This window comes from Barbus barbus, assembly GCF_936440315.1.
Source record: "Barbus barbus genome assembly, chromosome: 18".
Taxonomy (NCBI): domain Eukaryota; kingdom Metazoa; phylum Chordata; class Actinopteri; order Cypriniformes; family Cyprinidae; genus Barbus; species Barbus barbus.
The window spans coordinates 30253562-30276777 of record NC_136746.1 but is presented as its reverse complement, the minus strand read 5'-3'; the positions used below and the strand labels follow the sequence as shown (position 1 = coordinate 30276777).

The 23216-nt window shown below is 39.8% G+C and overlaps 2 protein-coding genes across 5 annotated transcripts in view; both read right to left on the bottom strand.

Moving 5' to 3' along the window:
• The window catches only part of LOC306884617 (NACHT, LRR and PYD domains-containing protein 12-like), a 56515-nt gene extending 48880 nt beyond the window's left edge, over positions 1 to 7635 (bottom strand). For 2 of the 4 annotated variants that reach the window (XM_079440629.1, XM_079440631.1), the window contains exons 1-6: positions 7440 to 7635; positions 6717 to 6803; positions 6500 to 6601; positions 6108 to 6200; positions 4112 to 5920; positions 3173 to 3343 (exon numbers count right to left, since the gene is read on the bottom strand). In XM_079440629.1, the coding sequence (XP_079296755.1) occupies positions 3173 to 3343; positions 4112 to 5920; positions 6108 to 6200; positions 6500 to 6601; positions 6717 to 6803; positions 7440 to 7489 (2312 nt within the window). In that variant the 5' untranslated portion in view covers positions 7490 to 7635. The remainder of the gene's footprint in view (positions 1 to 3172; positions 3344 to 4111; positions 5921 to 6107; positions 6201 to 6499; positions 6602 to 6716; positions 6804 to 7439) is intronic. The other 2 variants (XM_079440630.1, XM_079440632.1) reach the window with 2 other exon arrangements.
• Positions 7636 to 15592: 7957 nt separating this feature from the next.
• LOC306884226 (NACHT, LRR and PYD domains-containing protein 3-like) overlaps positions 15593 to 23216 on the bottom strand; it is a gene marked incomplete at its 5' end in the record, with an annotated part of 45469 nt that continues 37845 nt past the window's right edge. Inside the window, 3 exons of the mRNA XM_079439945.1 lie at positions 15593 to 15704; positions 16047 to 16225; positions 20328 to 20498. Coding sequence (XP_079296071.1) covers positions 15703 to 15704; positions 16047 to 16225; positions 20328 to 20498 — 352 coding nt within the window. The 3' untranslated portion in view covers positions 15593 to 15702. The remainder of the gene's footprint in view (positions 15705 to 16046; positions 16226 to 20327; positions 20499 to 23216) is intronic.

Below are 23216 nucleotides of genomic sequence, written 5' to 3'. Positions count from 1 at the left end.
TGCACAAAAATCTGATGTATCTTTGAGCAAATGTGTCAGTGCTGCTGCAGACAGAACGAAAATTTCAGATGCGCCGGTAGGTTATTGTTGGGACGATGGTGTGTTAATGCGATGGTGGAAGCCGTCCGATTCGGAACGTGAGCGAGCTTATCAGATCGTTCTCCCTGACGGTTATCGAGCTCAAATAATGAAACTGGCCCACGAGCATATTTGCTCCGGACATCTTGGTGTTACAAAAACTTATGACCGTATCGCTAGGCGTTTCTTTTGGCCGAGTATGAAATCTTCGGTGTCTGCATTTATTCGATCTTGCCGCATCTGCCAACTTGCGGGTAAGCCCAATCAGGTGATCCCTCAAGCCCGTGACACTATAGAAAGCTTGAAGTGTCTTCTTTCAAATGACGTAAGTCATATCGAAAACAAATATTTTGTGAGGAAGTAATCCGTATGAAACCAACACGATGTTCAGTCTGTCCCGTCTAACTCATTATTTTTAATGGGATCCCGCCCCCTCGCGTTCACATGTAAATAACCACGTGACCAGCGCGCGCTTGGAGCATAAACAGAGTCAGGAGTGAAGAGATCATCACGGCTATACTGTTCATTTCTGGAAGAAGACCAATGAGTAAAGGCTGGATTTCCCTCAAAATAAGAGCAAGAGTTCATCAAGTAGAGAAGATCGATCTGATGAGTAGGTAATGCTTCTTTTCTGCATTAGTTAACGTGTTATTGTGACATACACTTGAACACATTACTAGTTGGGTTATTCCCAAACTAAAACACGATGAATGCTACGCATCTAAGAATGTTTAGACCATGTTTATTATTAATACTCTGTTCACAAATATATTTTAATAACGTGCTAAATGATAACAATTAGTTCTCAGATATAAAAATATATTTTTTATAGTGCAAAGTTCATCTTTTTATAGTACAAAGCATGCGTGAGTCAATGACTGCAGAATCATATCTTCTATACTATAAAATCATACATGATGTTCAGGATGGCTATATGACTACAAAATCATAGTTGGGTTTTCCCCAAACTATAATTCCTGACTAAAATGTTTGAAATCTAGTAAAACATTTTGAATATGATGGGCAATTCATTGTATTTAAATTTCTTACGGCGTGAGTATGTTTTCATGCTCTATATAAAACAATAAAAGTAATATGAGAGTACATTGTAACATGATGAATGCTATCATGAGTCTATGTTTAGAACATGTTTATGATTAATAGCCTACTCTGTTCAAAAATATATTTTAATAGCGTGCTAAACAATAATAATTAGTTTCTCAAATGTTTTTTTTTTTTTACGATAATAAAGTATGAATGAGTCTATGACTACAAAACATATATATATATATAGAAATATATATATATATATTGTGACATGTGTCCCGGGCACCTATCAGCGTCGCCCTGGCAACGAAGGAGATGCACCTGCTCCCAATCACGGCGGGCTGATCGAACCCAGCTGAAGAGGATCAGGAGAGGGCTACAAAAGCCGCAACACAACAGATGCGGGGGAGCTACGACTCCAGGAAGAAGCCGACTAATGTTGTGTCTTTCATTCCCACAGAAAGCAGCTGATCGACCAGCCCGCCACACCAGCACAGGACATGGAGCACCCTGCACTCAGCCGGCCGGCAACCTTGATCACCGAACACTGGGGACGGACATCAAACACGTTGGCACTTCCACCCACTACTTTTGTCACAATAAATACACCATCCGGGGTCTTTATTGCACTGCAAACTGTCGTGTGATTCTTCAGCCCATTACTATATGATTATATATATACACACACAGGATATATATATATACAGCAGGATTCATCTGTGGTGCAGGTGTCTGATTCAAGAAAATACAAACAACCAAAAAAAAGAAAAAACATTGGTGAGCATGTTTATATCAGGAGCATATATATATATATATATATATATATATATATATATATATATGCTCCTGATATAAACAATCAGACACCTGCACCACAGATGAATCCTGCTGAGTTTCAGTCTCTTCAAACTGTTTTCCTCTGAGAGCGCTGAACCAACAGAAGTTTCTACACGCATATACTATACTCATAGTCATGCAATGCTGATGTTGTTGACATTAATAATTTGAGAACAAATTATAACAATGATAATACTTTGCACAGTTAGATGTGATATGAGCTAACTGATCTTTAGATTTAATCACCATTGGTAGCGCGATTTATTGTAATGCTTTTTTCCTCAGTTGGTCAGAACAAACGGGGCTGACTTGTTACTTGTTCAGATGGCAATATACAGTGAAAATTCTGATTTGGGTCATATATTCCAAGACATAGGCTAGAATCTGAGATAAAAGTTATGGACTGCAGCTTTAAAGCACAAATAAATATGTTTGATGGATCACTGGACTCCCTGAACGGATGGCCAGTCCATCACAGGACTCACAAACACACACAAACATTCACACCTGCAGTTCATTTATAGTGTTCAATTCACCTGCTGCATGTTTATAGATTGTGGGGGAAACTGGAGCACTCAGAGGAAACCCACACAGACACGAGGAGAACATGAGAGAAAGGCCTCAAAGCGGGGACCTTTTTGCTGTAAAAACAGCGCTAGACACTCCATGCAATAATATATTCACTGTATACGATTATAATAATTAAATTAAATACCTGTCAGACACTTTATTTACATATTTTGAATGTTTAATTTTTGTTTAATAAACATCTCTGAGCTTGTACTTGGGTTGGAGTCAAAAGCTTCGTTCACTGTCTTTACTCTCCACTTACAGAATGAGACTGGTTTCTTTCGTCATTTTGTCTGATGGTCTATATGCACTACGTGTAAACAAGTAATCAATTTAAAAGGTTTTTACTATTGCAAAAAAGGGTTAAAATGAACACAGAAGTCCACAAATGTACACGAAACAAAGTTGGTCACACATTTTTTTTACTTTCTGTACGTCTTCATTGACAGATGTCTCGTTCAATCAGTGATAATTGGATATTCAATTTGCAAACAATACCTACTTTTTCCGTTTTGTCTGACTTGCTTTGTGTTTAGATTTGCTATTGTTTAAAAAAATTTCATTTTTTGGAATTGTAATTTTGTTTTCAAATTGTAATTTATTTTGCACTTCACATACAGTGTGTCATATATGATCTTACCACAGTTTCTCCAGTTTACAGTGAGGATCCTGTAGTACATCAGAAAGCAGCGTCACTGAATCTCCTAGTTTATTCACAGACAGATCCAGTTCTCTCAGGTGTGAGGGGTTTGATCTCAGAGCTGAAGCCAGAGCAGCACAACCTTCATCTGTAATGCCACAATCACTCAACCTGTAGAGAGATGAAAATCATACATGTGAAACACTATCAAACAACTTGTTGCAATGAACGACAACTTGCAATAGACTATATTTAAGTGTTTATGCGCGTGTATATATTTGTCAAATTATCCAAGTTTTATGGGCAAATTTACACACAGAAACAGAAACACAAGCACACATACATGTTAAGACTGGATTAAATCAACATTGATCTATTAATTGTGTAAAATCGTAACTGAATGTAACTATTGTAATAGAGCAAAAATAATTATTATTATAATAAATATTAATTACTGTAAATAAGCTTCTATCTTGTTTAACATTAAAATTATAAAAAATAATATCCTGTCATACCATATGCCATTCTTTAAAATGCAATAACAAACAATTATAATAATTAACTACCTTATATGTTTCAATTGTTGTCTTCAAAAGTGTGTGTTCAAGTATGCTGCTGTTTTGCTCCATTAACTGATTCATCAGATTTTAGGAGTTTTGAGCTGCTTCTCCACTTGTTTTGTATTTTATGCCAGATGAGAAATGTTTAAATTTTAACATTTTTTACTGGAAAACCTGAATTAAACCTGAATTATTTACAGTATATGCAACTTCTCTGACTTTGTTTGCCTGAAGAAATCTTTTACAGTGTCTCTGTATTGAAAACACATCAAAATGCAGACCACTAAAATAATAGCTACAGCACTGAAGATTTATGAGCTTTTGACTCTGATTTTCTTAATGTTTTAACAGTGAAGTGATTGTTTTCATTGATACTTACTGAACTGATCTGGATTCTTTAATCACAGGCAGCAGCTTTTGAAGAACTTTCATATTTTCAGGATTATTCTTTCCTTTAACAAATTTATCAAGACGAAACTCATTCAGTTCCTCTTCTGATGTCAACAACACAAAAACTACAGCTGACCACTGAGATGAAGAGAGTCCGGCTTCACTTAAATTTCCAGATTTCAGATACTGTTGTATTTCCTCCACTAGTGAACGATCACCCAGTTCATTCAGACAGTGGAACAGATTGATGGATTTCTCTGGAGAGCCAATGGTCCTAATCTTCATCTTGATGTACTCAACTGTTTTCTTATCGCTATCAGAGCTGCTTCTTTTCAGCTTCATTATTCGTTGTAGGAGAATCTGATGAGACTCCACTGACAAACCCAGAAGAAACCGCAGGAAAAGATCCAGATGTCCATTTTTACTCTGTAGAGCCTCATCCACAGCTCTCTGATGCAGGACAGATAAAGAAACATGTTCTGATGAACTGAGTTGAAACCAGTCCTTCACTTTAGACTGTAATCTCTGTTTGTTGATTGGCTCAAACACATTTCTGTTGTGGTTTGTCCAGGAGAGGTGCACATATAGAGCTGCTAGATGTTCCTGAATGCTCAGATGAACAAAGCAGAAGACTTTCCCCTGATACAAGCCAAACTCCTCTCTGAAGATCTGAGTGCACAATCCTGAGTACACTGATGCTTCTTTCACATCAATGCCACACTCTCTCAGGTCTTCCTCGTTGAAGATCAGGTTTCCTTTCACAAGCTGCTGGAAAGCCACTTTACCCAGTTTGAGGATCATGTCTTCATCTGTCAGCTTCATCTCATAGTCCTTCTCACGTTTGATGTTGGTCTGAAGGATCAGGAAGTGTGTGTACATTTGAGTGAGAGTCTTGGGAATCTCTCCACTCTCTGCTCGACTCAACATCTTCTCCAGAACAGCGGCTGAGATCCAGCAGAACACTGGGATGTGGCACATGATGTAGAGGCTCCTTGATGACTTCAGGTGTGAGATGATTGTATTGGCCAGACTCTGATCACTGATTCTCTTCCTGAAGTATTCCTGCTTCTGTGGCTCATTGAAGCCTCGTACCTCTGTCACTCGATGGACACACTCAGAGGGGACGAGATCAGCTGCTGCTGGTCTGGAGGTGATCCAGATGAGAGCAGAGGGAAGCAGATTCCCCTCAATCAGGTTCATCAGCAGCACATCCACTGAGGCTGATTCAGATATATTACACAGTTTCACTTTACTCTTAAAGTCCAGAGACAGACGACACTCATCCAGACCATCAAAGATGAACAACACTTTATATTCATCACTGGATAGTTCCATTTCTTTAGTTTCAGGGAAAAACACATGAAGAAGATCTGAAAGACTGAGTGTTTTGTCCTTCATCAGATTGATTTCTCTGAAAGGAAGTGGAAATATGAGCTGGACGTCCTGATTCTCTTTCCCTTCAGCCCAGTCCAGGATGAACTTCTGCACAGAGACTGTTTTTCCAATGCCAGCGACTCCCTTTGTCAGCACAGTTCTGATGGCTTTGTCTTGTCCAGGTAAAGGTGTAAAGATGTGATTGCATTTGATGGCTGTGTCCTCTGTTGCTGCTCTCCTGGATTGTGTCTCAATCTGTCTCACCTCATGTTCATTACTGATCTCTCCACTCTCACTCTCTGTGATGTAGAGCTCTGTGTAGATCTCATTCAGGAGTGTTGGGTTTCCCTGCGTCGCTGTTCCCTCATACAGACGCTCAAACTTCTTCAGCAGATTTGATCTGAACCTGTTGAGGACTTCATGGCTGGAAAATTAATATACCACATTATTACATGAGCTACAGAGGTAAATGTACAGAGCAAATTTTATTTTTTGTTTTCTGTGTTATGAGACACTGAACATATCATAGGGTTTATGAAATGTGTCAGTTATTAATGATGTATTTGAGTAATGTGTGATGATGCACTGCATTAATAAATCCCACAGTTTACCTTACACCAGGATACGTGTCTTGTGGTTGATTCATAGGCTGGTCATATTTCTTACAGACAGGTTTTGTTACTGATCTGTGTTGCAGGATTGACCTTGAATCAAGAATCAAACACTCATTGGTAACATTTTTACAATTACCTTAATAACAGTTATTAAAAATGCTCCTGCTCAAGGTCACAACTATAAGAATTAAATACCATTTAAATAAATGGAAATAAAGAATAATAATCTATTCTCTGCTCTGTGATTGTTGTTATTACATTTACTGCATTTCCTAGCCAGACTTCTGCTCATATTTATTTATTAGTGCTGTATAATTATAACAGTTTAATTTAGTATATCTTACTATAATCATATATTTTACAAAACGATGTAATACTTGAGGTTATACCTTGTGTCATCACTCTTAAAATGAACTGGACGATCCATAGAAGCATCACTCCTCATAGACACACAGCTGGGCTCTGCTTCTGATCTCTTCTGATCAACTGAACTATAACAGAGAGTGTGAGAGCAAATGATAAAATATCAGATTAAATAATGAAATAATCACATGATAAAACACCATAACAAATATTTCAATTCTGTCTGTTAATGAAATATTGTACCTGAAATGTTGTGGATGATCTATAGACTCGTCACTCCTCATAGACACACAGCTGGGCTCTGCTTCTGATCTCTTCTGATCAACTGAACTATAACAAACAATCCTTTCAATTACTGCATTCATATTAACTTGATTAAAAAAAAATGATATTTTCAACTTTACTCTGTTGATACAGAAACTACTAAAGTTCTTTCACAGACTCTCTGCCATAACTAATATGAATACCATATTAACATGAATATAAAACCAAAACACACACAGCTCTGGCTCTGATCTCTTCTGCTGAACAGATTTAATGATGATATTCATTTTAATAAAGGACCTTTAAAAATAAAACATTAAAATCACTTTATAAGGAGGCTGTATCGTCTTATTGTTTTAAGTAATTAAGCATGTTGTTAAGCATTAGCTTATGTTTATGTTGAAAGGTTATGAATTTAATTTGTATATTTTTCATAATCTCTCTGTAAATGTTTGTATCTCAGGGAATAATATTAAAGGCGCCTTTAGCCCCGTTGTATCCTATCGTTTAATAAATAATATCCATATTAAAACTTGTTACAGAGGAAGCTACACGACTGCTTTAGACTTTGTAGCCCGTTTCAGAAAATCAGTTCAATACTTCAAACTCTTAAATTATCATTTGTATTATTTGTGTTCTTATAAATGAATTTTCTGATGTCTGTATGTTTTTTGGGGTTAATATAGTAAGTGTGTAAAGTACCTGCATCCTGGAGAAAGCTCTTGATCTCGGGGTGTTTGTGTGTGATTCATGATGAAGAGAGAGATCTCCAACAAATGATGAAATCAACCACAGACAACACGAAACAACAACTAATCCACTTCATCTGCTGAAAAACAAACATATCAAAGAACACAAGTCCTTCAGGAGAAAATGAAAGCGGAAGTACTCTGCCAGTGACGTCACATGCATTCTTTTTCTTCGACGTTTAATGCAAACCATCTTTTTTTTGCTAAATCCGCCACCTACTGGGAGAGAGAGAGAGAAACAACTACCTTTCTATATCCTCTAATATAACTTTGTTGCTTTCAAAAAAATTAAAAGAGCTTCATAACTTTTGAACAGAAATGAAGTCAATCTTTAACTCAATTCTTTCCCTTTCAAACGCCATACAATTCTGGGACTCCACAAAAAAGTGTGTTTGTAACGTTTGTTTTTGGTTAGCCAGTAAAAGTTTTCTTTATGGAAATATAAGTTTTTAGGTTTGCAGAACATTCCCAGATCACTAAAGCTGCAAATTCATCTCCTTGTTGGGTCATTCCACGAAATATGTGCCTTCTGCGTCCCTAAGAAATAATCAAACATAAAATTAATATAACAACAAATACATTTGTGAATTAAAAACATAATACTATGTATTCTTTCATCAATATTACATTGAATTAATATTACATCAAATTACATTCTTTCATCAATATTACATCAATCATCACATTTAATTAAATATTATTTTAAATAATTTAAACAGCATTTATGCTGATAAGCATAAGGCTTTTGGCCTGTCCTTCACTATGCTTTTTCTTTTTCAGCAGGACTTTTAATTTGCAAAATGAAGGTAAAATTACAACAACAAAAAATCACATTTGCATATTGTTCTAAGTACAGACTCAATGTTAAGCAATGTTTTTGGCATAAGTATAATTTTTTTCTGTAAAATATAAACAGTTTTATCGGTGTCCCCTGATTTACCCTCATCAAAAAAAAAACCTTGTAAAATAACGGTCCATTCAAGTGCCATCACTTCTAGGAGGTTACACCAGAGCGACTGCAGGAGACACAGCTGTTCCACGATTGGCCAAATTCACCACATGATAACGATCACGTGCGTTTCTAACATCTTCAATTCCAATACTGCTCACGAATCTGTGTTTTTAGAACAGTAAAAGCTTTTTTACTGTAGTCGCAATGTTATATTGAGTCACATTTAATAAAAAAACATTGAAAAAAGCAAATATACCCCCACTTTATTGGTATTTAAATAGTATATGTTTATGTTGAACTTTATTCTTGAACAGATGGCGCTGTATTAAGCAGTATATAAAAAGTGTTTCTGTTGCTCATGAAAACGTTTCTGAAACATCTGTGCATTTGACAAATATTGCATGTTATTCTGTGATAGAGTATGCAAACACCGCGAGAGCATCACTACCGGGAGCAGAAAGAGGCTGACTGCAAGCGGCTTACTCTCGCCGATAGGTCTGCATGAAGTCAAACACACCTATCACCTCTCAACCAGGATTCCAACACTTAAAACACAAGCATGTTTCTCTCTCTCTTCTCTCTTCTATTTTTGATGATTTATGAGGTTTGACTGAGGGGGGGACATCATGCATGTCAATACTGTTACTATTATTAAAGTGCCCCTATTATGGGTTATGAAAGGTTCTTAATTTGGTTTTGGGAGTCCCCAACAAAAGGTTGACATGCATGCAAGGTCAAAAAACACTTTCATTGTCTTATAATATGCATTTGTTTTTTCCTTTTTTGCTCAACGACTCCCAAACGATTCGCTCAACGATTCATTTTTCCAAACCCCTCCTTTGCGTGGCGCTAATCTGCGGTGATTGGTCCGATGACCCAGTCTGTTGTGATTGGTCGACTCCTTGCAGCGCATGTCAATAACAGAACAACATCACCATTACTGAGCCCACCGCTCGGTGGTAAACACACAAGCAGCCATGGTATATATGCATTATCCCAATACAGAAACATATTGATAAAGCACTGCAGTTTGTACACCAATGTATTGCTCTACTCTTTATCAGAACTCCAAGTAATAACAACAACAAACATTCACTATAATACTATAAAACACTATAATAATGTTACATCGTGTCTACACTGGACGCGATCGGCGCAGTGCGACAAAATACTGTAGAACTCATAATCAGTGAAGCTGTCTACACTGGATGCTGCGCGGCACCACAAATCCCCGACAGAAAACTGCTGCTGCGCTATATTTATGATGTGTTGACACAAATTTCAAATGATTTTCAAGGGTTGCTTTATCGCGTCCGGTGTAGACAGACTTTAGTTGTTGCGGCGCGGTGTAGACACGGTGTTACTCACCTATCGAGAAGAAACAAAGCAACCTCGGCGTCTGATCGCAGGTCTTCCCGCTCCTTGAATTCTCTCCAGCGCTGGAAAGCTGATCCGATATTTACACGGGTTCTTGCCTTATCATAAGCCTTCTTTTGTTCCGCAAATCTTTCTGTCATCGCTCGGCTCGACTAATGTCCGTCATGTGCACTGAGCGCTCTCTCCTCCGCATCATGAGTAGACACACCCCTTACTGCTGATTGGCTACAAGTTTGTTTTGGTACTCGACCCGACTCAGTTTTCTAAAGCATTTTTGAAAAAATACATACCCCACCTTTAAGTTTTTTGAGGAAAACATTCCAGTATTTTTCTCCATATAGTGGACTTCAGTGGTCCTCAATGGATCGAAGGTGAAAAATATAGTTTCAATGCAGCTTCAAAGGGTTCTAAACGATCCCAGCCGAGGATTTTTTATTTTTGTAGGATGACTAAAGTTGGAGGAGAAATGAGTTGGGAGTTTTTCGACAAACCCTAAGTGTACTCTAACAGATTTCCCCTCACAGTACAGAGCACAGCGTCTTCTCCACAGGAATCTGCTACGGTGTTTGAGGGAGGGGAGGTTCAAGTTTCCCCAGGTCTGCAAACACAACAAGTGGGTGGGCATAAATATGCTAATGTTTCATGTTGAAATCAACTTGAACATCAACTTGAAACAGCTTAAGGTTCGTTTTAAAAATGACTTGTTTTCATGACTCAGATTCGAATAACTTTATCCCAGGGGTGTAGCCATCATTTCAGAAATGAGGGGGACATATATACAGGGCTTGACATGAACGTTTTTGCTCACCGGCCACTGTGGCTAGTGACTTTCCAAATTTATTAATCACTCAGCATTTTTACTGACCATAATTGTCTTGTTGGGAAATCACGGTTTATATGTCTTAATACTGCATGCATGCATCATCTTTCATATCAAATTCTTACATTTTATTAATAATTTCACTTAATATAATAAGATAATATAGGGCTGTTACCAATCATATGAAATCAGTAGGCTATCTACAAAATTGAAAACTTCCTTCGTTCCTTCTTCTCCTGTTTCTTGACCTTCTTATCCTGGAGACGTTGAAGTCCCTGTGCTAAAAAATCATTAAAATCAATTTCTATCTTATCTGACTGTTTTTTACTGCTCCCTGCTGGGGATTGATCAGGAGATTGCGTATCGGTTATGGCAGAAAATGCTTCAAATCACATCATATAACCCCTTTAATAAAATTCAGACTGCATGTTATTGCATTGACAGCAGATATCAAAAAGGCTTTCTTGCAGATTTCTCTTGCTGAGAAGGACCGAGATTCAGTGTGTTTCCTCTGGCTCTCTGCACCTCCTCATGAAGACACAGGAGAGAAGCTGCGTGTGTTACGGATGACGAGGGAGGTGTTTGGAGTCTCTCCAGCCCATTTCTGCTCACAGCTACTGAGAGAAAACATCTGAAGGAATATGAAGCCCAACTTCCTGAGGTAATAAAGATAAAGGAATCACTTTATGTGGATGACTTCATCTGAATAACTGCTTCTCCATAACTGCTAATGCCAAACAGATTACGTCCACAGATGTCATGGACCTTTGCAAATGGACGACAAACTGTCCAGAGTTGAAGAAGAAATGGAAGATAACGATGAATGACCTTGCACCAGAGACAGAGAAACCAGGATCAGAGACAGTTTGTGTCAAACAGAGTGGATGAAATACAGTTCTTAACCAAACCTGTAATGTGGTCCCACTGTAAAGGCAAAGCCAATCCAGCACATCTCCTCACAAGAGCTCAGACTGTAGCTAACCTGAAAGAGAGCAAACTGTGGTGGAAAGGACCTTCATTTTTGACTACACTGAATCTGTCGGAGAAGTGATGAAGATTAAAGTGATGAAGATATGAGTAATATCTTCATCACTTTAAAACAAGTAAAACAGAGTAAAACAGGTTCAGCAGATCACTGTGCAACTCAGCAGCAGCAGCGACCAAAGTGAGATGGAACCTGTGCTAGATTTACTGAAGTATAGTATACTGAAGAAGGTATTGTGGGTCACTGCTTGGATTAAGAGGTTTGTACACAATGCAAGTTCAAGCTCCAAGAGACGAGGTGAGTTTACTGCTGAAGATTTGTTTGAGGATGAGAAGTACTGGACCAAAGTGACACAAGGTTACAGCTTTAGCCATGAGATTAGTTTGCTAAAGGATGGTAAAACTCTTAACTCGGATAAAAAAATCAGAGATTTGAAAAACTTTTTCTTGAAGCTGATGAATTCCTGTGTGTTGGAGGCAGACTGCAACAGTTGGACTTCAGTTACAGAGAAAACATCCATGGATTCTACCTAGCAAAGGCAGATATTGTGAGCTGCTGGTTCAGTACAACCATGAAGTTTACCATGCATTCTGGTCTGAGACACTCTTGTACAAATCAGAAGTAGACCTTGGATTTTGCGAGGCAGACAACTTCTAAATAATATTCTGTTGAAATATACTGTGTGTAGAAGGTTTGAAGCAAAGCCCACACAGCAGGACATGGCTTCATTTCCATGAGACAGAATATCAGAGACCCCTCCATTGAACTGACTGGCATAGACTTTGCAGTTCCACTCTAAGTGAAGAATGATTGTGTGCTATGCGAGGCTTATGTTGCTCTGTTCACATGTGCAGTCACTAGAGCAGTGCATTGGGAGCTGGTTTGAAATCAGTCAACAAATTGTTTCCAGAAGAGGGCTGTGCAAGGTCATTTATTCAGACAAACGAGGAAAACAAGACCTCAGCGAGCCACAACCTGCAAATCTCCTGCAAATCTCCGTCACTGCCAACAAAACCATTCCCAGCAGACTCTAATCACATCACTGAGTAAAGAGGAGATGACAAGGAGGTGGAGATACAGAAACGAGCTCATGACCAATCTGTGAAATCACTGGAGAAAAGACCATCTGCTAGACCTGAAAGCTGCTCAAACCCACTGAGATGAAAACAGGTGACATTGTTCTCACAGGAGATTTCAACATGCCAAGACAAACCGGAAAATTAGGAAAAATTAAACAGCCGTTTCCAGGCAGAGATGGCAAAGTTAGATCCTGTACTGTTCGCACATCCACAGGGACTGTGTTAAGACGACCTGTTCAGTTGCTATATGCATTAGAGCAGGGGGTTTCAAATCTGTCCTGGAGATGTCTCCCTCATCTAACACACCTGATTCTACTCATCAGCTCATTAGTAGAGACTGCAAGAACTGGTAACACTTTACAATAAGATTCATTAGTTCACATTAGTTAACTACATTAGTTAACATGAACTAAGAATGAACAATACTGCTACAGCATTTATTAATCTTAGTTAATTTCAGCATTTTGCGTTATTAAAATCATGAGTTGTGCTTGTTAACATTAGTTAATGCACTGTGAACTAACATGAGCAAACAATGAACAACCATTTTTATTAACTAACATTAACAAAGATTAATAAATAGTGTAATAAATGTATTGTTCATATTAGTTAATACATTAACTAATGTTAACAAATGACACCTTATTGTAAAGTGTTACCCAAGAACTACATTGGGTGTGTCTGATTAGGGAGACATACAAAATGTGCTGGACAGGGGGTCCTCCAGGACAGGTTTGAAACCACTGCATTATAAATTTAAGATGATGAACAGCTGTTCTTTGGGGAGGATGTTATGACTTCGAGTGATATTAGTCATAAATGTTCAATATAGGGTTTAATTCATTGTTTGTCAATAATAACCACATAAAGTTTATATAGTCATGTATTGGGCTGTTCAGCTTTGTAAGAGATGGGTTGTTTTTTGTGTTACGCTCAACGGATGAACATTTAGAGACTGAAATGCTAGGGGCAAGGCTGCAACTGGTGCAAAACAACATATACAATCTCCTGGGAAAGCACGAGAGAGAGGTTACATTGACCTTCAAGATAAGGTTGGAAACTGTTGTCGTTTGATCATCCAGGTGCAGAATTCTGGCACAATACACACTTATTGCGAAACCTCAGAAATATTGCTGAGTAATGGTTCCTCTTTTTGTAATTGAAACACGGGGCACCCAACTGGGAGAGGGATCGAGTCTGGCCAACTTGCTTTCTCTCTCACTTGGAGGGTTGTTCTTAACCCGCACCTAATTTTGAAGTATAAAACATGGGGTTTCTTTCAGAAACAGTGGAAGCTCAGCCGTGGGATAAGTGCACGTCGCCCGGCATTTCTCGGACAGGTGTTGGTCTTCCATTGTGACTGAAACGGTCTCCCCAGTCTTTTGAAGAGTGAAGATGATGGCACAGTTCTGAGGTTGTATATTGGTTATAATATTTTGCTTGGGGTTTTAGGTTTAGTGTATGCTCAAGTTAGTGTATTATTCATTCACGAATATTATCTTTTATCCATTTACTCATGATCATTCATATATTATGCACTGGCTTATGATTATCCTTGTGTTTATTTTTGATTATCACTATTCGTTTATGCATTTACCTATGATCATTATCATTATTATTGATATCAGCTGTGTGTATCAACAATAAACAGTTGTAATTGCTTTATTAGTATGGTGTACGGACCTTTTATTGGCACCTTCTCTCGCCGAATTAACACCTCACTGGTCTCACATTAGTTTTGAAAACCAAAACAGAAACCATACTAAAACAAGCTTTAAGAATATGTTGCCTATAAGGCTTTGCAGACTTTTGCAGACGTGCTGGAAGGATGGGTATGTGTGTGTGGAGAAGTGAACTCATCCCTGGATAATCCTGAAAACTTCAGTAAAGCAGTTCTTTTGTTTTTAATTCAGGTTGTCACTGGTCATTATTGTTTGCAAAGCAAAGATATGACAGCGAGTCAGCATTGTCAACGTCATCTTTGCAACATTGACTCAGAAAACACTAGTTTATTAATAAATAATTAAAATATCTCCTTACTAGAAGCCTTAAACAGACTAGATGCCCGGCACATGTCTTAGCTATGATGTGAAAATTGTCCTGAAGCCTGGCTCTAGGGTCTGAAATAAGTCGAGACCCGTCGGGCTGAAATGCAGGGCTCTAGATTTAATTCTTTACATTTGTACATTTGACTTGTACTTCTGTTGTTAATTATTCTTTAACTTTAGTCCTGAAAATTCAAGTTCAGTTACAGAATACAGTTGTCACTCCCGTAACTAACTGTACGGTGTGTGAACGTAATCATATTAAGGACTCGAATACAGTACTGACAACCATATTCTGCTACAGTGAAAAAGTTGGTAAAAACATCTAGTGAAGAATTGCAATACAGTAATTTTTTAAGTTTTTTCACCTCAAGCTATTTTTAAATCATCTGCTGCATCGATTAAAAAATACATAAAAAAATTCTACAAACATATCAATCTCAATTGCATTGAAAGAGAAAAAAAAATCCTTTAAATTGTAAGGTATTTAGAACAGAGCAAAATAAACATCAGAAAATATAAGCAGCTATAAAATTATTAGTTAGAAACGACATATAAACATCTAGAAAAAAAAAATGTATATAAAGAGAAACATACCTACATCTCTCATTCTGTATTTCTACATTCTACATCACTCCCCACATTTTTGGTCATACAGATAAGAATAAGACATTAATACAAACTGTAAAGGGTTCACTTTTAATGGGTCACATAAATTTATCCATTCCAATTTAATTTAAATCTAATTTAATATTTTAATTTTGTCGGTTAACGGTCAATGATTGGTTAACGAGTGTTGGGAGTCGGTCAGGAACATGAACCGAAATGAACATCTCTAAAGTTTTTGTCCCCATCACGCAGTCTCTGTTGATTGTGTGACTGTGACGTCTCTGTAGCGGCTCCTTATTCACCATCAGCTGATCCTGAGGAAACTGCACTGACCGATAAATACTGAGAGTCCTACAATAAAACACACAGACAGTCAGATATGAGTCTGAGACATTAATGCTGTCACATCACATCAGCAGATCCAGCTCAGAAAACACACAGTATATTCATATTACAGCCAGAGATATGAATGAACAACTGATCAGAGATTAATAACAGTACATGATCAACAACTACTATCACTTAGAGACTCTGTAAGAGATTAAAATATTCATATATTCATAAATCAGTCACATCACAGAATTAAACACACTTTAAAGAGACTAAAGTGGAGCTGAATTTTTATCTTATATTCTCCAGTGACACACACAGGAGGTCTGTTACTCCATTTAGAAACTTTAAACAAACACTCACAACAGTATAATGTCTCCAGTTTATAATGTGGATCCTTCTTCAGATCAGAGAGTAACTTCATACTAGAATCTCCTAGTTTATTCCCAGACAGATCCAGTTCTCTCAGGTGTGAGGGGTTTGATCTCAGAGCTGAAGCCAGAGCAGCACAACCTTCATCTGTGACGCCACAATCCCACAACCTGTAGAGAACAATGACAGAATGTGAATTGTAGTTGAAGTGTGTGTAGTTTGTTATTGACTCTGGTCTCAGAGCAGGAGAGGAGATACAATGACAAGCATTGCCACATACTGCTGCTGATAGAATGAGATTTATGCATGTTGATGCTCAATGCTGCTGTTTGAAACTGTCATGTGCTTCAGGACTGAACAGACACACAGACCTGAATGTGAGATATTGTTTCATAGTGATATAAGGACGGATCTGTCTGGAGAAACAGTCACTTGCTGCTCTAATAAACACCTACAGGAGGACATCTGCTTCACAGGAGCCATGTGTTCCCCATTACATCTCATTTATTAACTCTTGTGATCAAACACTTGATCATTCGGTCATGTTTGGTCTCATCTGGCAGCTTAAAACTGAATAGAAATGTGTAGAACTCAACAGAGATTCTCAAGGTCTTACAAAGTAGACCTCTTGCCTACACATGCACTGATATCATGTTAATGAGCTTTTCTTCTGGCTCATCACCTGTTTACCTCCAGCTTTATTGTCTTTATGATTTTTGGTGTTTATATTCCACTTTGATGAACTTTCTTTTCTTAAATAATATTTTTCTCAGTATATGAGACAGGGATGGGCAAGAGATGGGATCAGTCCTGGAGGATCACTGTCCTGCAGAGTTTAGCTCCAGCCCTGATTAAACTCACCTGCCTGTAACTTTCTAGTGATCCTGGAGACACTGATTACTGTGTTCAGAAAGGCTGGATTAACACACAGGTGTACAGGACACTAGAGCAGAGGGGGACCCAGCCGAAACACCACTCTCCCTGGGACACGATTTCAACCGAGGAGGGTCTTTAAATCGATCTGCGTCATAATCCGGCTCTGTGCTTTAGCTGTGTTTAATTGAGGTTGGAGCTAAACTCTGCAGGACTGTGGCCCTCCAGGACTGAGGTTATCCATCCCTGATATTAGAGGAACATGAAACTGCCGATAGAGCAGCAAATAAAACAAATAAATTAATAAAAAATGCTGCTTGTGGTTTTACAGGCATTGATGGTCTTTCCTTTTATTAATGATAATGCTAAACGCTGAAGTTCTTATAACTTTCATTCACTCATTGATCACTGTAGTACTGAGTTAAAACTAAACACATTCAGACTCTTGTCTGTTCAAATCTAAACCTCTGAGATATTCATCCTGCAGTAAGTCACAGAGACTCTGGGTTACTATTTTACATGTTATCTGAAAGTTCTGATCTGCACAAATCTCATAAGTGACCTATTTTGATCTCAAAAAGGTGAGTATTTCTATAAGCAGGTATATAATAGAATTGGTACTGTAAAAAACATTTAGTCGGTAGGCTATATAATATAGCATGTGGTGTATGCCATGCCTCATCTTATTCATTTTTGTTAATAAACGTTATGTAAGCTATAGTTTGTCATTATAGCCTACTGTTTTATTGTTGTTGTGCTTTTTAATTAAGAATAACAATGAATCAATCTTTTGTTTTAGTCTTAAAAAGTGAAAGGTATATAGATATAAGCAAAACAGACAATTATCTTTTCTTGTAAAACGTGACAAGATCACGAATTTGAAATCATCCAAATCCAACTTATAGCACAGCAAAAGAGTAATTCCCGTTAACAACATTTAAATCACAAATAATAGACTATTGATGAAAAAGAACGGGTTGAATGTTGAACACTCATTACCATATAACAACTATGATAACTATGACAACTATGATTCTGTTACGGTACGCCCCACGAAGGGAAGCAAAACAGGACGAGGCAGGTATATCAAAACAAATAGCTTTACTCAAGGCGATAGCAATAGTGTAACACATACAATAGCAGACAATCAGACTGGGGAGAACACAAGCTTTAAATGCAGGTCATCATTAAGGGAGAACAGAAACAGGTGAGGAGCTAATTAACTAATCGGGGAAACTGGGTCAATGGAAAACATGGCAAAAACAGAACAGACTCGTGACAGTTCGCCCCCTCCCGGAACGGTGCGTCCTAGCACCGAAAAATGCAGATCAACAGAGGAGGGAGGGTGGGCTTTCAGGAGGCGGGCATGGAGTAGGAGGGATCCGGGCAATAGGGAGCAGGAAAAAACAAAAACAGTCCAAAAAATTAGTCCAAGGGGGAGTGGAGGGTGGGAGGAGCCAAAGAGGAGCCCGGAGCAGGGGAAGCCAGATGGCAGTCCAGAGGCCAGCCAGGATGGCGGCCCACGGCGGAGTCGATGGCGGGAGGAGCCATGGTGGGGATGGGACCACCGACACCATGGGACCGACTGCCAGAGATGACGCCGGTGGAGAAGGAGCCCAGGATGAAGTAGAGCAGCCGCAGAGCCAGGGTGACACAGATGGGCCGGAGGGCCATGGCGGAGCCGGCGGCTCAGGCGAGAGAGGCGGAGGCGGGGATCCCGAGTGACGCGGTGGAGCCGGAGTGACAGAGGACAACGGTGGAGCCAGAGGGAGGGAGGAACCAGACGGAGCCAGAGGAATGGAGGGACGAAGCGGAGCTGGAGGAGTGGAATTCCATGGAGTAGGCAGGGGGACGACTGACCAAGGCGGAGCCGGAGGGACGAGGGAGCCCGGCGGAGCTGGTGGAGTGAGGGGCCACGGTGGAGATGAGGGAGCCACGAGCCAAGGTGGAGCCGATGGATCGGAGGGCCGAGGTGGAGTCCGGGTCTCGCAGGCTGGAGGCGGGGACTGAGGATCCTCCAGCCCCGAGGTGGCAGATTGCAGGGAGACCCGAAGCTCAACCGATCCACCGGGCATGGCGTGCTGAGGGTGAGCAGAGGGGTCTTCCTGATGTGGCTGAGGAGGGACTGATGGGCTGGCTGACTGGTACAGAGGAGGCGGGAGAGGGAGGCTGGGAGGGAACACGGGAGGATTCGAGCTGGACGGAACCAGCGGAGACACAGGAGATTCCAGGCTGGACGGAACCAGCGGAGGCACAGGAGATTCAGGGCTGGACGGAACCAGCGGAGACACATGAGATACAGGGCTAGGTAATGCCTCCCCAAACCAGTCAATCAGATCTTCTTCGAATAGGCCCAACAGTTCCTCAAAATAGCTTCCAGAAGCCAGCGGTTGCTCACCCTCAGTGGTGGATGTGTGGGCTGGGGATTTATCCATTCCCTCGATCTCCACTAAGACTCCCACGACGCACGATGTTGCCGGCTCACACACCTGGTCAGTCGCGTCGAGTTCGGTCTCTGGGACGATGAGTGGCTCTGTCACTCTCCGTGGTGACGGCTCTATCCGCGCGGCCGGCTCGGGCTCTGCGACTGCGGTGGGCTCTGGCGAAACCTCCGTGCAGCGAGATGGTGAGGGCTGGCTGGGCTCTGGATCGGGAGTGGGACTGGAGCTGTCCTCAGCAGGGTCACCGAAGATAAACAGATCATTATTCTCCAGCACCCACTCCACGCAAGTGGCGAAATTCTCCTTGGGACCGTTCGCTGGCAGGCGTGCCTTACACTGCTCGCTCAGGTTGGCAATGTAGAAAACACAGAGCGAGCGGTCTTCGAAGTGGGTAAGGCACGCCAGGTTGATGAAGTCCTTGGTGTGTTCCACCAGCGAACGGTTCTTCTGCTCCAGGCACAGGAGTAGCATGGCAGGATCCATTCCGGGAGAGAGGGAGAGAAAAAAAAAGTGCAAAAGAATAACGCCGCAAAAAAACTGTTTCGGTCTGCTATTCTGTTACGGTACGCCCCACGAAGGGAAGCAAAACAGGACGAGGCAGGTATATCAAAACAAATAGCTTTACTCAAGGTGATAGCAATAGTGTAACACATACAATAGCAGACAATCAGACTGGGGAGAACACAAGCTTTAAATGCAGGTCATCATTAAGGGAGAACAGAAACAGGTGAGGAGCTAATTAACTAATCGGGGAAACTGGGTCAATGGAAACCATGGCAAAAACAGAACAGACTCGTGACAGATTCATCAGCATGCATGTTGTAGCAAAAAATAAATAAAATTATGTACTCCAAATAATGTGCTCGAGAAAGTTAGTCGCAAAAGAGCGACCTGTGGGAAGAATGAGTCTAGAGGCCTGTGAGGACAAAGACATGTGTGACTATTAGAGAGATCTTACCACAGTTTCTCCAGTTTACAGTGAGGATCCTGTAGTACATCAGAAAGCAGCTTCACTGAATCTCCTAGTTTATTCCCAGTCAGATCCAGTTCTCTCAGGTGTGAGGGGTTTGATCTCAGAGCTGAAGCCAGAGCAGCACAACCTTCATCTGTGACGCCACAATATCTCAACCTGTAGAGAACAATGACACACTCTTCACTCTCTCAGATCAGATCAGTTTAGCTGTGAATCAATTATTAAAGATAAAGTAAATGGATGGGATTTGTAATGGCAAAATTGCCTGTTCATAATTCTAGAAACTCTCTCATAATGCAAACATATTCAAGTCCGTAAATATGCCTAGAATAACTTCTGCTGCTGAATTATCCACTAGGTTATAATATATTTGACATAGATTATAAATATATATATTGTATAATATTTATTTTATTTCTTTATAATGACTTCTGTATCAATCAGTCTGTATCAATGTTCCCTCTATTTTTTTTCTTGCTGAGCAAAACTTTTCTCTATTGGGCGGACATTTCAGCCACCTGAGCAAAAACATTCTTTATACCAGACCTGTTCAGCGATCACAAAAAAGTGTGTAACTCTTAAATTTAATGTGCTATTTATATTTGATTTGACCCTTGATGTAACTAAATGATGTATATTTTAGGTTACATGAGAAAACATTATTACAGTACAATACACTGCCATTCAAAAGTTTGGGATCAGTACATTTTTTAAAGAAGTTTCTTAGGCTCATCATGGCTGTATTTTTTTTTTATAAATATTTAATAAAAAAAAAAAAAAAAAAAAAAAAAATATATATATATATATATATATATATATATATATATATATATATATATATATATATATATATATATATATATATATATATATATATATATATATATATATTTTAATATACTTTGAAATATAATTTATTCCTGTCAAGAAAAGATGAATTTTCAGTGTCACATGATCCTTCAGAAATCATTCTAATATGATGATTTATAATCAATGTTGGAAAAAGTTCTGCTGCTTAACATTTTTTTGGGACCTGTGATATTTTTCAGGATTCTTTGTGAACGGGACTAATAGATCGGTAGGGGTACTGATGCTAATCCACCACGGGACTCGTGTAAGAAGTGCAACAGGAGACAGGGCACTGTTCAACTCTTTATCTGAAATATTTAACTGTTTACAGCAGATGTCACAACATTGACGCAATTGGATTGGATGTTGCACAATTTATGGTCACAAAGTGTTAAATGTGGTCTTTCTGAAATATACAGAATAATGTAAACATCAGTTTGCATCTGCTAAATGTAAATTACAGACATTTAAATAACAACCTGCTACTGATACGTTATACATGAATCAACATGACGAGGAGAGGATTAACAGTAGCGAGCATACCATTTGAATCACTGTATCTTAAATATAACAACATTAGAAACAATGTAAGGTTCGATTACACAAGATGAATATTTAAACACAACAATGAAATAAACATCAGTGGCTTATAATCAGGAATGATAAAATAAACTTACATTCATTCACGCACAATAAAACCTGAAGAAATTACTGGTGAAAGTGAAAGTAAGCGGAATAGCGGAAACTAACGTCAACTAGCGGCACACATTCATAATAAAAGTCCTTCCCTATAATGATACATAGGGAATTTAGAACAGCCGCCCCCAGATTAGCATAGCTAATATGTCTAAAAGTAATTTCCCTAGTTGTTGGGGTCAGTGTCCCCTCCATCCGGAAGTGCAGGAAGTCTGACAAGTTTGGCCACAGGTCGTAGGTATAGGCGATCACTGACCTGTACTTGACCTGACCTGATGTGTCCGTCAGCGCTGGGGATCAGTTTGACAACCCGACCAACTGGCCATTGGGCTCTGGGAAGCTGCGGGTCGATTATCATGACCACCGTGTTTTCATCTAGATCTTGAGTTACCCGCTGCCACTTCTGGCGAGTCTGAAGATCTGGGAGGTAATGTCGTGTGAAGTAAGACCAGAAGTGATCGACGATAGTCTGGGAATGACGCCAGCGACGCTTGGACAAGGGCTCAGGGGTGTATATCACTTGGGGAAGTGAGGCGTCTCGCCGTCCCATGAGAAGCGTATTGGGGGTAACCGGATCTAAGTCTGCCACGTCAGATGAAACATATCCTAAGGGCTTGCTGTTCAGGATACCCTCTATTTCGATCAGTACAGTCTGCAGGACGTCCTCAGGCACAGACTGGCGCCCGATGACTACTCGCAGTGCAGACTTTACTGATCGGATCTCCCTTTCCCATGCGCTTCCGAAGTGGATTGTGGCGGGATGATTCCTCTTAAAGCTGATCTGGTAGTTAGCAAGCTGCTCCTGCAGGCTGGGCTCCATCTCCGTGAAAGCTTCTCTCAGTTCGATCTTGGCTCCCTGAAAGTTATTCCCCTGATCTGAGAGGATCTTGGACGGGGTTCCTCTACGTGCTATGAAGTGCCTTAATGCCAGTAAGAATGCATCGGTGTCGATGCTGTTGAGCAAGTCGAGGTGAATGCATCTGGTCGTCAGGCACTTGAAGATGACACCCCATCGCTTCTCCTGGCGATGGCCAATCTTAACCACGAAAGGCCTGAAGCAATTGACTCTGGTGGAGAAGAAGAGGGGTTGATATAATCGCAAATGAGCTGAGGGTAAGTCAGCCATAATATGTAGAGTCGGCTTAGCTCTTCACTTCTGGTACGCTACACACTCTCTCTGATGTCGTTTGATGGCTTGTCCCTTAGAAACCAGAAATGGCGACGTAGCTCTGCGAAGACCCTATCAGGTCCTGGATGGAGTAGACGTTCGTCAAAGTGCTTTATGATGAGTCTAGGCACCTGATGGTGGGAATCTAGAACCACTGGATG